Here is a 15692-nt window from a genome sequence, read left to right as displayed (position 1 = left end):
CTGCAAGTGGGAAGGGGCCCCAGCCCTGTCTCCAGTTTTCAGCTTTCCCCTAGTGTGCTCTCTGAGCTCTGCTGCCACGGGCTCAACGTCACCATCAACTCCTCTCTCGAATTCCACTCTCTCTGAGCCATATTTTCACGCAGCACACCCAAGCCAGGCTTGCAAACACATGAAGCTCATCTTTCACTAAATGGCATAAACTCAGATTTCTGGCCTGAGAACTCCAGGAGGCAGTGAAGAGCCAGGCAGAGCCCCCCTCTCCCAGCCTCAGCTAACCAGGCCTTGCCTCCCCAGGAAGGTCCCTCCTTTCTGATCGTGGCCTCTCTCTGAATCCTGTGGCCCAGTGATCCGTTTTGTTTCCAGGTTGGAACTCAGCACATAAACAAACCCTGTGGAGGGTGCTTTTTGGTGGGGCTCCTCCCATCACCCTGGATGCAGGCTTCCTGTCTGAAGGGCATACCTAGCTCTGAACATCACCAGTTTCTGGGCAAAGGCAGCAGACACCTGGCAGCACCCAAGGAATAAATCGCCTTTCCAGGTGTGGCCTTCAGCTCCTCCCCCTCAAAGCGCTTCTCAGGTGACTCACCCCGGTCGTCCTCACCCCACCAAGGGGAGGAAGAAAAGCACCTGAGGCTTCCAGGGTGGGGGCTGTTTGCCAGGCACGTGGGGGTGAGGCACGCTTCCCAGCGTTCTGCCTCTGTCCTCACAATGCCCCTCAAGGTCAGGCAGCACTGACCCCATTCTACCGTTGAGGAAACAGGTACAGTAATGCTCCAGGAGACAGATGCATGACAAGCGGCAGAGTCGGGGCTGCAAGCCAGGCCTGCCACTCGGGCCCCTTTTTTTTTTTTTAGACAGAATCTCACTGTGTCCCCCAGGATGGAGTGCAATGGCGCCAACTTGGCTCACTGCAACTTCCACTTACCAGGTTCAAGCAATTCTCCTGCCTCGGCCTCCTAAGTAGCTGGGATTACAGGCATGAGCCACTGTACCCAGCCACTCTTGCCCTTTTCATGACATCAAGTTCAGGTGAGTTCAGACATTTACGACCTCATAAAGTCAAAGACCTTCAGGAGGGGAGAGGCCAGACATCCTTTTAATCAGGGTCCAGTGAGGGCTTGGATAAGGGGACAGCTGGTTGTCATCCTTCAGATGGAGACTGAGCTGACCTGAGGGATGAGCAGGAACCAAGGGGCTGAAGGAAGGAGGGAAGGGGCTCGGGCAAGTGGAATAGCATTAGCAAGGCACCGAGGCAGTAAGAGAGCCTGGGCTGGGAACTGTATACAAGATGCCCCCTACAACAAGGAGGAGTGGCAGGGGAGGAGAGGAAAGGCATGTGGGGCTCAGGTCTGAGGGCACCCTCGCTGGGTGCTGAAGTGATTGGGAGCTGTGGAAGGCTTCAAGCAGGGGAGTGATGTGGGCAGGTTTCCATCTTATTTTCTGTCTCTTGGGCCTGTGGTGTTAAGAGCAGCAAGACAAGACAGGGGGCCTGGCTAGCAGGACTAAGAAGGCAGAGAGTAGAGAAATCTGCCCAGACACGTGTTCTGCAGAAGCCAACCCATGCAAAGCCACAGCAGAACTGTCCAGAAACCCAAACATACAGCAACCACCATTCTCAAGAACAACGGGAGGGTCACCTCTGAAAGGCCAGTGCCAGGGAGAAGTCACAAGGGGTGGGAGCCCCTGCCAGCCCTTCCTGGCCCCTCTCCCACGGTGAGGGCCACTCTGGAGCAGAGGATAAGGAGAACTGGATTCAAACCCTAATAGGCTGGTAGCTTTGGACAAGCCAATGGCCCTCCAGCTCAGCCTTCTCATCTAAACTGAAGGCTTGGACTAGATGATCATATTAAACATGGCCATGCCCAGGACAATCTTTTACCTAGACTAAGCAATTAGCAAAGGCAAAGCTGGCTGAATTGGAAGGCAAATTCTAGCCCTGTGGTTTCACATATCTGGGTCTTTCAACTGTGTGGAAATTTAATTAGCTTCCTCCCTTGTTGAGTAGGAGGGCAAGAGAAAATGCCAGAACACTCCAAAGGTTCCATGTTTTCTATCGACAGCCCTAGGAACAGGCTTAGGCCCCCTTGTCTGGCCTCTGAGCTTCCAGTAGGACTTCCCACCATTCATCCCCAGGAGCCCCATGCAGACCAGCATGTCTGCTTCCCAAACAGGCCCAGCTTCCTCCAGAACCTCTGGTCAGGCTGCCTTTCCCTGTCAAAAGCTCTCCTCCCTCCCCTCTGCCTATGGGTGGCTGCAGAGCCCCAAGTGTCCATTGTATGTGCAGTGTTTGGGCCCAGGCCGTCTTCTCATTCCACATGCCCTCCTTCGAAGCCCTCCATTCCCAAGGCCTCACCTCAGCTGGCTGAGGGCATCTCCTTGGTATCTCCCGAGAGTGTCTGCCTCCCCGTCAGCCCTGGGATAACCCAGCATCTTCTACAGGCCTCGCTGGCTTTCTCCTGTGCACGCAGCACAACCTTCCCCCCCCCCCCCCCACGAGATCCCACTGCAGCCAGAGAGGTCTTTTCAAAAATATGAATTCTGACTGCGTCATATCCCTTATCCCACTTAATACTCTTTGATGGTTTTTCTTTGCTCTGAAATTAGAGGAAAAGTTCTTAGCACGGTTTATAAGCCGTCACCACCCACCATGCCCATATCAGTTGCTATCAATTCCAGGCCCCGCATGCACAGGGCCTTTGCAAATGCCATTGCTCTCTCTGGAAAGCACACACATCTCTCCTCTTTTGCCTCTCTCTCTACCTCCTACTCAAAGCTCAGCTCTTATCTCAGATGTCACTTTCTTACACAGACCAGTCTGTCTACGTCAGGGTTTTGTTGTTGTTGTTCTTCTAGTCTCTCAATCTTTCTACACACTTAACTCAGTTTGTAATTAAAAGATTATTACTCCATCAGTTTGGGTGTGCCTTCCCCAGAAGTCTCTAAGCTCTATGGAAGCTGAGCTGTCTACTTTCACCTATCATTGTATCCCCAACACATAGCACAATGCTCAGAACAGGCACTCAAATCTGTGAAAAGGAGGAGAAAGAAACTTTTTTCTCTTTTTTTTTTTTTGAGACGGAGTCTCTCTCTGTCGCCCAGGCTGGAGTGCAGTGGCAGATCTTGGGTCACTGCAAGCTCCGCCTCCTGGGCTCACGCCATTCTCCTGCCTCAGCCTTCCAAGTAGCTGGGACTACAGGCACCCGCCACCACACCCGGATAATTATTTGTATTTTTAGTAGAGACGGGGTTTCACCATGTTATCCAGGATGGTCTGGATCTCCTGACCTCGTGATCCGGATCCGCCCACCTTGGCCTCCCAAAGTACTGGGATTACAGGCGTGAGCCACTGCACCTGGTCTCTCTCTCTCTCTCTCTTTTTTTTTTTTTTTTTTTTGAGATAGATGGAGTCTCACTCTGTTGCCCAGACTGGAGTACAATGGCACAATCTCAGCTCACTGCAACCTCTGCCTCCTGAGTTCAAGTGATTCTCCTGTCTCAGCCTCCTGAGTAGCTGGGATTACAGGCACCTGCCACCATGTCCAGCTAATTTTTATATTTTTAGTAGAGACGGGATTTCACCATGTTGGTCAGGCTGGTCTCAAACTCCTGACCTCAGGTGATCCACCTCCCTCGGCCTCCCAAAGTGCTAGGATTACAGGTGTGAGCCACTGCGCTGGGCCAAAAAAAATTGTTTTAAGTGGCACTCATCAGTGTGATAAATGTTTATCAACTGGCTCTATGAAGAAAAAAACAAACCCTGATCTGTACTGTTTGCCAATTCCTGTGGTGTCAATGCTCCCACCATGGTGAATTTCAAGCTGCCAGCATGACATTAGTGAATGTGAAGTTGGATAGACACGTGCAGTAGGCTCAGAGTCAGCAGAAGCCAAGCTGGCTCCCACACACCACCCGTTTGTGGCAACCTCAGGACAAAGATTCAGAAAGTCCACCATGTTTTTAAATGACACCAACCTTTGACTCAATCCTACCTTGGACTAAGACCAAAGTAAAGGCAACCTGCAAAAAATGTTACTGACAGAGAGGGAGAGGAAGACAAAGAGTGAGAGGGAGAGTGAGAGATTTGCAGATGGTTCAGAACAGGAAGATGAAGAAGGAAAGGGAGACCTATGACCTGGGAAGACTGCTGTCTCCCAAACGGAGGTGAAAAGGCGGCTTAACAGCTGGTTAGCCTCTAATCCTTACATTAATAAGGGCCACTGCCAAATTAAATGTTTAGGATATTGTTACGAGCAAGTCAAAGTCTGCATGAAATGCTGGTTATATCCTCTGACCTTTCTGGCAATTTATCCTAATAGCTCAGTAAAAGCAAAACAGATATCTCCAACCCCCAAATAAAGAAGTTATAAGATCATAAAAATATTAGAAGAGAACATAGGATTTCCCCCCAGTCTTCCAGGAATCTTCCAAGCCTTAAATCTAACATAAGAAATAATAAAAAAGAAGATTAATTCATATAACTCTAACCAAACCGTAAGTTTCTACATAACAAAAATATACATAATTTAAAGAACCAAACAGCAAACTCGAGGAAAATGGTTATGAGTCATCCAGAAGGGTTAATTCACATCATAAAGTGCACCTATAAATACATAAGAAAATAATGCTTCTTACAGCATATACACAGACCTAAAGGCAAAGGAAATGAAGAGACAGTTCAAAGAACAGGAAATATGGATGGCTCAAAAACTTTCAAAAAGATGTTTAACTTCCTTCATAACAAGAGAAGTACAAATCACAACCACCACCAAATATAATTTTTTGCACATCAGACTAGAAAATATGTAAACATTTGATAACCCCCTGGGTCAAGGAGGGTGTGGGGAACAGGACTACACACATTATTAGTGTAACTGTACATAGCTAAGATTTCTACATGTAACACTCTGCCAGTACCTATCAATGTAAAAATGCAGCCTACTTTGACCCTCCCACTTCTAAAATTTCTTAAACATGTGCAAATGTCTGTGTATGCCAAGATTTCAAGATATATTGTGAATATAACAGCAAAGACTGGAGACAAACTCAATGCTTCCTCAGTGAGTGATTAGTTAAATAAATGACAGCCCAGTCTGACAATGGAATACTATGCAGACATAAAAAAGAATGAGTACCTCTATGTACTGATGTATTCATCTCCAGCATAAGTTTTAAAAAAAGGCAAAAAATAGTGTTTAGGATACGCTAGTGTTTCTGAGACAAAATATATAAATGAAAGTAGAACATTTCTGGAAGGGTATGTGAGAAACTGCTAACCATGGTTGCTTCTGAAGAGGGAAACTGGGGGCAGAGACAGAAAGAAATGTTACTTTTACTCTATGCTTTCTGTACGATGTACATGTATTACCTACTATAGTCAATTTTTTCAAGTAGATATGCATGAATATATCCACTGTTGTTGCATATACTAGACAAAAGCCACCACTGGGATGACCTCAGGGTAGTCAGTTCAGTATTTTATTATTTTTTTTTGAGATGGAGTCTTGCTCTGTTGCCCAGGCTGGAGTGCAGTGGAGCGATCTCGGCTCACTGCAACCTCCGCCTCCCAGGTTCAAGTTATTCTCCTGCCTCAGCCTCCCAAGTAGCTGGGAATACAGGCGTGAGCCACCATGCCCGGCTAATTTTTGTATTTTTAGTAGAGACGGGGTTTCACTATGTTGGCCAGGCTGGTCTGGAACTCCTGACCTCATGATCCGCCCGGCCTGGCCTCCCAAAGTGCTGGCATTACAGGCGTGAGCCACTGCACCCGGCCGTCAGTTCAGTATTAGGTAAAGAATTTAAGAACTTTTAATAAATCAGCAAAATATCATGCATTTAAAATGTTTTGGAAGAACTGGACAAATACTTTTGATAAGGTGTCAAGAAAATAGTAGATTCCATTAAATGAACACTTTGATTAGAACTGTAAAAACAGGTTTGTGTGTAAGGCATTTCAAAAGTGAAAAATGGTTATCATATGATAACTAGGATCATGGAATTGTGGGCTATTTTTAAAAGTGTTACTGTTGCAATGATATAATTATTTCAAGTCTTAATTAAATTGTACTTAAAGTCACTTTAAATAACTTCTACTCTTTAGCCCTAGAAAAAGGATACAAATTACTTCCCAGGATATTTAAGCAACTTTCAGGATAAGGGTCAGAAATCTTTGCAAATTCATGAGAACAGAGGAAATGCTACCAGAAGATTGGAGCTGGACAAACATCCTACACTTCAAATACAGAAAAAAAATTGGGCTTGGGAAGTTCAGCTGGCATTGATTATTGGCAAAAATTCCAGAGATTACTCAAGAAAGTGATGAGTATTAGAAACCAACTGATTCACTCAGAACAATGAAGGATACACTGTGCCAATTATTATTATTTTTTGAGACAGGGTCTCACTCTGTCACCCAGACTGGAGTTGCAGTGGTGCAGTCTCACTCACTGCAACCTCTCACTCCCAGGCTCCAGCGATTCTCCTGCCTCAGCCTCCCTAGTAGCTGGGATTAGAGGCGCGTGCCACCACACCCAGCTAATTTTTCTATTTTTAGTAGAGATGGGGTTTCACCATGTTGGCCAGGCTGGTCTTGAGCTCCTAATCTCAGATGATCCACCCACCTAGGCCTCCCAAAGTGTTGGGATTACAGGCGTGAGCCACTGCCCCCAGCCTGTGCAAATCATTAAGAGCAATATTTGTAAGTCCATGGAGTTTCTTTTTGTTTGTTTTACCTTTGTTGACTAAGATCTCAGAATATCTGAGAATTTGGGCTGCACAGGGAATGCTGGTGTAGGAGAAGGAAGCCAACTGAGCTGAGCTGCAGACCTGTTTGTCCTTAGTTCCCCCAAAACTTGCTGTCTATGTGACTTGGAAGGAATTTGATTCTTTTCTGCAAGGCACTGACAATACCTTTCAACAGAGCTGGGAGATAAAATGCAGAGCTTATGAAAGTCATCAGAAAGTTGAACACAGATGGTCCCCGACTTAAAACGGTTCGACTTGATGATATTTTGACTTGATGATGGTGTGAACACAATACACATTCAGTAGAAACTGTATCAATAAGGGCTGCTTTATTCACCAGAAGTGAAAAACACAATGGTTGCGTGAGTATCTGAAGTACACAACCATTCTCTTTTTCACTTTTAGTACAGTTACATTCCATAAGTTACATGAGATATTCAACACATTATAAAATAGGCTTAGTGTGAGATGATCCTGCCCAACTGTGGGTTAATGTGAGTGTTCTGAGCACACCTAAGGTAGGCTGGGCTAAGCCAGCATATTCAATAGGTTAGGTGTATTAAATGTATTTTCCACTTTCAATATTTCCAACTGATGAGGGGTTTATCTGGACACAACCACAACCCCATCCTAAGCAGAGGAGCATCTGTACCTGGTTCTTGTACAGAACACATGGCACACTCAAATGTGTGTTCAGTGACTTAAAATCCATGATTATCACTTGCTATTAGTCTGGCTGATGGCTCACACCTGTAATCCTAACATTTTGGGAGGCCGAGGCAGGAGGACTGCTTGAGGCCAGGGGTTCAAGACCAGCCTGGGCAATATAGCAAGACCCCCATCTCTGCAAAAAAATAAAAATAAAAATAAAAATTAGCCAGGTGTGGTGGTGCATGCCTGTAGTCCCAGCTACTCAGGAGGCTGAGGCAGAAAGATCACTTAAGCCTGGGAGGGGGAGGTTTCAGAGAACTGTGATCATACCACCGGAGACTGGCCTTGGGTTATTATTCTTAATTAAAGAAAATAATGTATATGAAATGTTTTATCAACTGTAAAGGGCTGCACAAAAGAAAGTGACATTAGCGTTGTCCTTATTTTGAAGGCATTGCAGATTCTGTAATGCAAATGCTGGTACCGGTAACAAATACCATGGCCAAGGCAAAAAATAAAAACAAAAAGATCCTAACAGGAGAGATCTAGAAACTCAAAATGATTAAGATGAAACCTAAGTCATGGTCATGCTACATGAACCTAAAACTGAGAAAATCCTGACTTCATCCACCACTCCCAGGAAACCAGCATTGGTGGGAGTTGGTGGGGGTTGGTGATCACGGTCTGGCAGCAGAAGTATGTCATGTCTAGTTTAAGCCTAATGCATCAACTCTAGGTTGCAGTAGGGGAAGGACAGGATCCATCAATCCCCTCTTTGGGTTAGAACACACAGGGTCTGGCTGAGTTGCTTTCTGGGTACCATGCGTAAGAGACACGCATGCCAACCAGAGCAGTAAGTATGGCAAATGTTTGTACGTATAGAATAGCTTAACTACTGTAGATTTTTCAGCCAGGAAAGAAGCTATTGAAAGCACATTTTATTTAAGAAATAATTTTAAAAACCACAATTGTTCTGAGGAGGAAGTGGCACAAATAGGCATGAGTTAACCTCAGTTTTATTTACCAAAAAGTGTACCTCCCTGCAAGGAAGAGCAACTACGGGATGGACTAGCTGCCTTGTTAACAAAGCGCTCCCTTCCCATCGATGGAAGTGTTCAAACTAGGATGGATAACTTCATGTCAGAGACACCACGCAGAAGGGGAGAGAGGCTTGTCAGCCCTAAGATCCCTCTTAACTACAACAACCTGGGATTCTAACTGGCTGGACAGTTTCACGTGTGTAGGTAGGTGCTAGGATACCAGCAGCCACATGAGAAAGAGGCCCAGAACTGTGCCTGGTAGCTCTTCTGTCTTCCTCTCCCTATCTGGCACCTAGGGACGGAACAGTGCAAATATTGCAGGGCACACACACGCTAAAGGATACATGCTAAATACAGGATACATGCTGAAGACAGCATGAGGCTTATTTGCAAGGGAAAGATCATGGAACAGGGCAGGAAAGAGGCGCAAAAGGCAGCTTCTCAAACCCGAAGCCTTTATCTGCTGAGAGAAGGCAAAGGCTCCTTCCACTTCTGCTTCTACTTGGGACACGGGCTGACAAGCACCTGACCCCTAGAACTTCTGCACTCATCATAGTGTATATCCCACATTTGTGCATCTGCTACAATATTCAACATACACAGCAGCACAGGAAAAGTCTGCCTTCCAACAGGCCAAAATGTGCTTGAAAAGCTCTTTGAAGCATTTGTTATGTGCTTGAAACACACAGAACACTGGGAAGGCAGTCCTTTATTTAGATCTTTTTTGTCTGTGAAAATCAATATGTCCTTTCTAGGCTTTACTGTATAAGAAAATGTGTGTCTAATTATTGTTCCCAGGTTTTCCCTCTCAGTCTGGCCCAGTAACTGCAACTGTCATCAAGCATCACCCAAAACATGCCACACACATGAGTGCTGTCTGTGCCCCTCTCGAGTGCTAATTTAGAAAAACTGCCCAGCTCTCCAATATGCCTCCATAGTCTGCTTTTAAGAACTATTTTTGTTCTCTCCTCCCACCACGCATGGCTGAGTGTGAATAGCTGTTTCCTGGGTCCTCACTGCCAAGGTAATGGCACTCTATCCCACCTCGTCACTTTCAAGTTCACCTCTGCTTTGACCCCTGGACACAGCACTCTTCACACATACTCACTTTGATCCATTATTCTCCCTCTGCTCTAGAAAGGGACTTAAAATACTTAACAATGTTGCCAAATCCTCAGTCTGTCAGACATACACAGTGATTTAAATAGTCATTGTTCTTAATTTTTCTGTGCTGCTAAACCAAAAAAGAAATATTGCCCTCCGTGAAATGAAAACAGTCACAGAAACACCTTTAGAAAGCAGGGGGTAGGAGGTGGGTGGGATCAAGGTGAACCCAGCTAGAAGGACATTACCCTATTACCTTGCAGGGCAGCAGGGGCAGCTCAGTCAGACGATTCCCACAGGACAGAGCATTTCTGGCCAGGTTGGTACAAGATTAAAACAATGATTATGATGATGTAAGAGTTTCATCTTACACATCCATGAGCTACAACTGTTAACCAATGCACATGGGGGGAGGAGGTTACATGCACAATGACTATTTAAAACTGTCCAATTTCATACATTTCGACAAAGCATTTAAAACTCTGCCAGAACTGCCCAGAATGGGTAGGGGGGTGGGGTGGGGGAGAGTCTATATTTACTTTAAAATGTGAATTATTTATTTTAGACACAAGGAGCAAAACTACAAATGTCTTGATATCTCCTATATGTTAAGAATAAAATTATAGCTGTCTAGGGCATTGAGTGTCCACCATTGCCCACTCTGTGTTTAGGCCCTCACACTTGTCTTACAACTCCCTTCTGCTACATTTCACACCATGCAATACCTCTGCAAGGGAGCTTTAGCTACACGACTCAGAGGACAAGGTGCATGTTTCAGCTAAAGCACACCCCGTTCTCTGTGCCTCAGCCCAAAGCAGCTGCTGTGTAAGAGTGGTAACAGCCCAGGAACACCCAAATGACATATTCTCCACGTCCTTCCTATACTGTAGTGATGTTTACTGAAGTGCTGAGAAAACACTGGAGGAGACACTGGGGCAGTAAAGTCTAAAGTCAGATATCTTTGCGGGAGGACTGAGCACGGGTGCGGGTTGGAGATTTGCAGGAGTCTGCTTCTCTGGCTCTCCAGTTCTTTAGTGGGCTTTACCTCTGTCAAAATCAAGTGCGAGATGGGAGACTATTGCTTTGTGGGAGACGCAGGGACAACTAACCGGGCAGAACAGGGCCGTGGTCCCGGCTCCCCCAGCAGACCTTGAACGACGCCAGTCCGACTCCTCCAGAGCAGGCTGGTGACAGGTCAGCTGCCTCGCCCCGAGGGTGGGGGAAGGGCGCGCTTTCCATCCGCGTACTGGGACAGGAGTTTGGGTGCAAACTAGTAAAGGCTATGGCGCTCCCTTTATGCCCAAGTAAAGGGATGTGGTTTGGGGGACGGAAGGAGATTAAGCCAGTGCGGAACGCCGTACACACACTCTAGCACCACCACTTTGGGGACTTCGGGTCTCCAGCTGGCTCGGGCTTGGACCTCGATTTGCATGGAGAGGGTCGGAGGGACTGGGCGGCCGCGGCCCTTACCTTGCTGACCACGTTCTGGACGAGGCCGGCGCGGATGCCATAGTCCCACGCGTGGCAGTTACAGTTGGAGGCGTTGTCCCCCTTGTCCGGAGGGGATGGCAGGGGTGGTGTGTCGCCTCCGTCCGCGCCACTGCTGTTGCTCCGGTTGCCGGCAGCCTCCCAGGGGGCAGTGGAGAAGGGGGTGGTGGGGAGGCTGGTCCAGTTGCCCATGTCCCCCCCCCGGCCTGTGGTGGTGACCCCCGCCAGCTCGGTGCCTTTGCCGGCCCCGCGGCACCAGAAGTTGGGCTGGTCCAGGAGGAACGAGTCCGAGAACTGGCTGAAGCCGATGAACAGCGCCGGGATCCAGGTGAGCAGCACGAGGGTCTTCTGATAGCCCCCGCCCAGGCCCCCGAGGAAGGGCAGCACCGACCCGTCATAGTCCAGCAACAAGAGGCTCGGGGCCGCAGCAGCCGAGCAGCAGCTCGAGTGCGGGCCGCCTCCAGGATGCAGTGGAGGCAGCGGCTGGATCTCCGCGCCGCCGCCGGGGCCCGCGCGTCCCCCGAGGGGCGCCGAGGCCGCCGCGTCCCCGGGCGGCAGGGAGCCGTTCTCCTCGGCCGGGGCCGGCTGCCGCCCGGGCCCGCCGCCTGCCGCCTCGCGCCGCCGGTCTATGGCCATGGCCCGGGCCCGCGGCTCCCGCAGAGGCGCATAGAGCGCGGCGGAGGCTCCGCGGGCGCCCCGGGCACAGCGCGCCGGGCCAGGCGCCTGCAGCCGCTGCCGCCGAGGAGGGCCCACGGCTCAAGAGAGAGCGCTCGGCGGCTCCGGGTGCGTCAGGCCGCCCCCATGTCACCCGCCGGACCCCGCGCCCCGGGCGCTGTGGCCCCGCTCGGGCGCCGGGCAGAGGCGGGCAGAGGCCGGCCGGGCCCTCAGCCGCCGCAGCTCATCGGCTCCGCGGCCCGGGCGCCGGCTGCCGAGCCCGCCGCTCTCCGCTGCTCCGCGCCGGCCGCGGCAGGAGGAGGAGCCGGCGCCGCGCCCGGCCCGCGCCCTTGCCAGCGGTTCAGGGCCCTGCGGGCGGCGGTGCGGGCGGCGGTGCGGGCAACTGCTGCTGCTCCGGGGTGGCCGCGCTGTATTTCTCCGACTCCGAGCGCCTCCCGGAAGCCGCGAGCTTGGGACCCAGCCTGCCGAGCCGGCCGCGCTCTCGGGCTCCTGGAGCCGGCCCCGCTCCTTCTCCTCCTTCTCCTCCTCCTCCCCTCCTCCCTGCCCCCCGGCCCGCCCCCTCTCCCCCCGCCGAGGTGGAGGTAACCGCGGCACCTGCTGCGCTCGGCTCCTGCGCGCGAGCGCCCCCTCCAGCCCGGACGCTCCGCCGCCGCCCGGGATCCACAGGAGGGGGGGCGGGGGAAACGGGACACCCCGGGCCCGCCTGGCTGGAGGATCCCCTGCCCGTGCCCGTTTCGCGCCGGGCGAGGCGGGGGAGGAGGAGGCGGGCGTAGCAGGGGGCGCCGGCCGGCAAGGGGTCCGGGCGAAGTCGGCATGCGCTGAGAACGTGTGGGCCGGGTCTTCTGTGAGGCTGGGTTCCCGCAGCCGCGCGGGCCCCCCACCCACTCCGCGCGCGCCAGTCTCCGTGACCTCTGTCTCCTCAGAGGTGCCCGGCCGTCCCGCTGCCCGCGCCCCGCTCCCAGTCTCAAGCCCGAGGGTCTTCAGCCTTCGGGAACAACCCTCTGCGCTTTTTCCAGGAGCGAATAAGGTTGATTTTTGTGTCCGTGGAGCAGGGTCAAGGAGGCGCCTTTGCCAGTTTCAGGTCGCCAGTCCCCCGCAGTGTCTGGCCACCTGCGACTTGCCGCACCCACTCCCAAATCGCCATTTCTTCCCCCCCTCCTAAGTGAATGCGATGTAAGCACGATGCTGGGATAGATCTCCAACACGAGTTATAATACACACGGTATAAACGTGATGGCATTCCCCACCCCCTCCCTAAGATCTTGTATTCACGTTTGGAACGCCGTGTGCACAGGCGCACACATCTAGACTCTCATAGAAGACAAACCTCTCCTTCCTGTCCTGCTCCAGCGCCAACCTTGCCCAGCCAGCGCTGTAGAAATAACACCAACCCTGCGGCAAACGGCTACATTAGCATATTTCCTTCTGCGCCCAGCGCACGCACCAATGAGAATTATCCGGCACCTTTCACCCCAGCGTCCCCACATATTGGAGACATTTCATATTCTGAGAAGTTTATTAATGGAAGTCTTAAATTGAACAATCCATTTCTAGTCTTATTTGGGGCAAAAATAAAAAATAAAAAATGTTTAACTTTCCAAAAGGATATATTCTAAGCTCCATATACTGAATGTATTCTTTTGCATTTTCATTATTTGCTCAGCTAACCGCTGCATAATTTAGTGAAATACATTTTTAACCTGCAGTTCAGTGTTAAGGGCAACATGTGTTTACCGCATAAAATGCTGGCACCTACGTACGAGAGAACTATTTCTGAAGGCTGCTGGGGGGCGGGTCTTGGGGGACAGGGGAGGTTGTGGACCTTCCTGCGTGGCCGAGAAGGGGAGATTAGATAACAATGGGCGGAAGGGGCCCAAAGGGCTGCAAAAGACACCAAACCTCTGAGAAATGGGTCTGGAAACCACATGTATAAAGAGCTGGGGGCGGGGGGGCTGGTGGGGACACGATAGTGCACGTTATGTACGCGGTAATTTTTTTTTAACTTCACATTATTTATTAGCTTAACTTTTCTTTTCCTTCCCTCTCCTCCCCTCATTTGAAGAGCTAATACATGCAAAGTTATGACCTCCATGTCTGGAACAGAGTAAGTTCGCGATGAATGTTAGCCATGTATTATTACCAGTGCTCCTCTTGCCATTACATACAATTCACATTTCTTTTTGAATTGAAATATAACTTTACAGATTTTATTTGTTTTCCTTTCAGCGGCTGATTTTCCAGAAGAGATCCACTTCGTGTCTGGCTCTGCCTCCTTCCCCCACAGTCACAAGGACCCATTTGTTTTCTTGTAACTGATCACAAAAGGAGCATTGCCATTGACCTTAATGGCCCTTCCAATCAGAATAACTATCATAGCCAGCGTTTCAGAGTTGGCTTTCAAATTCACACTCTCACTCAGTCCTCACATTCAGCGCCCCAAGAAGTGGGCTTTCAAAGAGAAACAGCAAGGATCAGGTGACTGACTACCAGATCAAAACGTTGGTCCACAGCTGAGCCAAACATCTGGTTTTGAACCCAGTTTTTCTGACTGGACATTCCAGGATTTCTCCATTTCATCATACAGGGGCAACTATAGGGAAGAGTTTACAAAGATGTTTGTTAGTGTGCATTTTTACGTGGGAGAAGCCCTGGCCCTAGGAAAAGAGTTTCACTATGAAGATGTTATTAGTTGGGATTAGATTTTAGAGGGATTAGATGTTATTAGTTGGGATTAGAAGATCCCAAAAGGTGGTAAAAATCCTCAAATGGTACATTCTTAGAATTTAGGGACACACTAGAAAATGGTGTCCTCTAAAACTGAAGCTAAAAGGAGGCAACATAAAATGGTTGAAATTAACCGTCTGCAGCACTGACCCAGGCATTGTAATTAAGCTGTTGATTAGATTAGAGGTTTCCCTAAATCCCTCCTGGATTGATATTTCCACCAAATCTAGTCAAGAAGATTAAAATGTAACTACTTTAAAATAAAGTGGCCTTCAATTTATTAAAACATGCCACAAGTGATCTCATAACCTGAGCAAAAGGAGTAAAGAGGAAGAATTTGACACTCTGACAGTCTCAGGGGGTGAGGTTTCAGATCCATGGACCAGTATAGGAAAGCCAGACACCTGTTGACAAATTACTGTTTTTAATTTTCTGCATGATCATTATCATCAGCTGCTATTTTTCTTGTTTGCTTAGTTATTTATTACCTCTGTATTTGTTTACATTCTGCCTCTAGAATGTAAGCACCTTCGGGGATAGGTGCCTTGTACTGAGCTGTATGCCTGGTGGCTAAAACAGTGCCTGGTACATGCAAGGCACTCAATATATCTTTGTCAAATAAATGAGTGTACCAACTTATTAATCACTTGACGATACTGTCTATTCAAATCATAAAACTGTTTACTTTGATTCTTAAATCATCAAGCAACCTTTTCGTATTTGTTCAGTCTCTCAAAGATGGTGCTCAGATCAGCCTACATGAGACTTGAAATGAATTTGACAATTATATGTCTTGTTGTAAGGCGTTGTGGTTACTGGATTAGCTCCCAGTATGATCTTCTGTTGGGCAGTACTGGCTTGCAGATGGTGGCTTATAGGCCAAATGCAGCTCACAGACCATAGGCAATGTTTTCAGGAAAATAATTGCTAACATTTCAAAATTGGGAGATTGAATACTTAGAAAAAAAATGTGTTTTGGGCTTCTCTGAACATAGCAGAAGCCACTGTCCTTTTGATGCCCCATGTTTGCAGGACTGTGCTTTCTTGGACTGCAGTAAATGAGCAGGCACTCTCCAGCTTGCCTTCATCCCTGCCTGACTCATGCCCCTCATGCATGTCATTTAGCCCCCAAAAGTAGCTGTGTTTGTGACTCTAAATTTATGTGAGTATCCTGAACCCAGTGATCTTCATAAAGAAGCTGAGTCATTCCCTTTTCCTTTGAAAGTATGTTAAAGAATCTACCAGTTTATAGTTTCCTAAAAATTGAGA

The 15692-nt window shown here is 48.8% G+C and overlaps 1 protein-coding gene and 1 long non-coding RNA gene across 5 annotated transcripts in view; one reads left to right on the top strand and one right to left on the bottom strand.

Moving 5' to 3' along the window:
* LOC105487323 (solute carrier family 22 member 23) overlaps positions 1-12171 on the bottom strand; it is a 189751-nt gene extending 177580 nt beyond the window's left edge. For 3 of the 4 annotated variants that reach the window (XM_071097704.1, XM_011750775.3, XM_071097705.1), the window contains exon 1: positions 11007-12171. In XM_071097704.1, coding sequence (XP_070953805.1) covers positions 11007-11660 — 654 coding nt within the window. In that variant the 5' untranslated portion in view covers positions 11661-12171. The remainder of the gene's footprint in view (positions 1-11006) is intronic. The other variant, XM_071097706.1, reaches the window with a different exon arrangement.
* On the top strand, positions 11217-14711 carry LOC139363520 (uncharacterized). Its single transcript, XR_011624126.1, has 3 exons — positions 11217-11352; positions 13762-13803; positions 13926-14711. It is a non-coding gene; the product is annotated as an uncharacterized lncRNA (long non-coding RNA).
* Positions 14712-15692: the final 981 nt, after the last annotated feature.

This window comes from Macaca nemestrina, chromosome 5, assembly GCF_043159975.1.
Source record: "Macaca nemestrina isolate mMacNem1 chromosome 5, mMacNem.hap1, whole genome shotgun sequence".
In the NCBI taxonomy this organism is placed as follows: Eukaryota; Metazoa; Chordata; class Mammalia; order Primates; family Cercopithecidae; genus Macaca; species Macaca nemestrina.
Note: the sequence above shows the minus strand (reverse complement) of the source record. Positions and strands in the feature narration are given on the sequence as shown.